Consider the following 1,383-nt stretch of genomic DNA (forward strand, 5'->3'; position numbering starts at 1 on the left):
ATAGTATTTTACATGAAGTACAATCTTAACTTCTAAGTATATCTCTAATAATAATAATAACACAAGATAAATTTATTTATCAAACGTGACAAAATAAAGGTAATTATATACATGAAAATGGTTTACTGAAGAAGAAATAATTCATATGTATGTGTTATAATGGAAAATAATAGTCACTCTAACACACTTATGGTTGCTTTACTCCTTCAGGATAAGAATGGAGGACATGACAACAGGAAACCATTGCACAGTGACGGTGTTCTTCTTATCTGGGCTCTCAGAGCAGTCAGAACTTCAGTTGCCCCTGTTCCTCTTCTTCACAGGAATCTATCTGATCACTCTGTCTGGGAACCTGGGCATGATTATACTAATTGGGCTCAGTTCCAACCTGCACACACCCATGTACTATTTCCTCAGCAGTTTGTCCTTCATTGACTTTGGTCAATCCACAGTTGTTATCCCTAAAATGCTGGTGAGCTTTCTGACCAAGAAGAACCTCATCACCTACCCTAGATGCATGACTCAGCTCTATTTTGTCATCATTTTTGGTACAGCAGAGTGCTACACATTAGCTGCAATGGCATATGACCGCTATGTTGCCATCTGTAACCCCTTGGTTTACAATATAGCCATGTCCTCTCAGATTTACTGTTCTCTGATTTCAGGGGTATACATTTTTGCGATGTTCTGTGCATCAGTAAACATGGGCTTCATGTTGAGGATCCAGTTCTGCAAATCAGATGTAATCAACCACTATTTCTGTGATTTCCTTCCCCTCTTGAAACTTGCATGCTCTAATACATATGTCAGTGAAATGTTGATTCTGGTTTTTGGTACACTGAATACCTTTGTCCCAATTCTGACCATTATTACTTCCTATACCTCCATTATTTCCAGCATCCTCCACATTCACTCTAGGGAGGGCAGGTCCAAAGCCTTTAGTACTTGCAGTTCCCACATCTCTGCTGTTGCTATCTTCTATGGTTCTGGTGCATTCACGTACTTACAGCCCTCATCATTGAATTCTATGGGCCAAGCAAAAGTGTCCTCTGTGTTTTATACTTCTGTTGTACCCATGCTGAATCCCTTGATCTACAGCCTGAGGAATAAGGATGTCAGTGTTGCACTGAAGAAAATACTTGAAAGAAAAAAATTCATGTAAGCAGAAGTCATATGTAGATTATTTATTAGACCAAACTATTTAAAAACACATAGATTTGATTGTTACTATTTATTTTATCCTACCATACAATATAATTACTCATTTGCTAGGACCTTTGGTAATTTTTATTATTACAAATTTCAAATTTAAATTTCAAGCACTTATCTCATATTCTTCTCATAGCCAGCAAAATCAACAAATAGTATGGAAGATATAAATCC

The 1,383-nt window shown here is 36.9% G+C and overlaps 1 protein-coding gene across 1 annotated transcript; it reads left to right on the top strand.

The window, feature by feature from the left end:
• Positions 1-217: 217 nt before the first annotated feature.
• LOC110287909 (olfactory receptor 8G18-like) lies at positions 218-1,162 on the top strand. The gene has a single exon (XM_021154405.1). The coding sequence runs from the start codon at positions 218-220 to the stop codon at positions 1,160-1,162; it is 945 nt and encodes a 314-aa protein (XP_021010064.1).
• Positions 1,163-1,383: the final 221 nt, after the last annotated feature.

The sequence above is a fragment of the Mus caroli genome, unplaced genomic scaffold (assembly GCF_978045245.1).
Source record: "Mus caroli unplaced genomic scaffold, Mus_caroli_1 scaffold_11, whole genome shotgun sequence".
Lineage (NCBI taxonomy): Eukaryota > Metazoa > Chordata > Mammalia > Rodentia > Muridae > Mus > Mus caroli.

Excerpts from the sequence above, each read along its gene's own strand:
- LOC110287909 (XM_021154405.1), top strand. The coding sequence starts at position 218 with ATGGAGGACATGACAACAGGAAACCATTGCACAGTGACGGTGTTCTTC.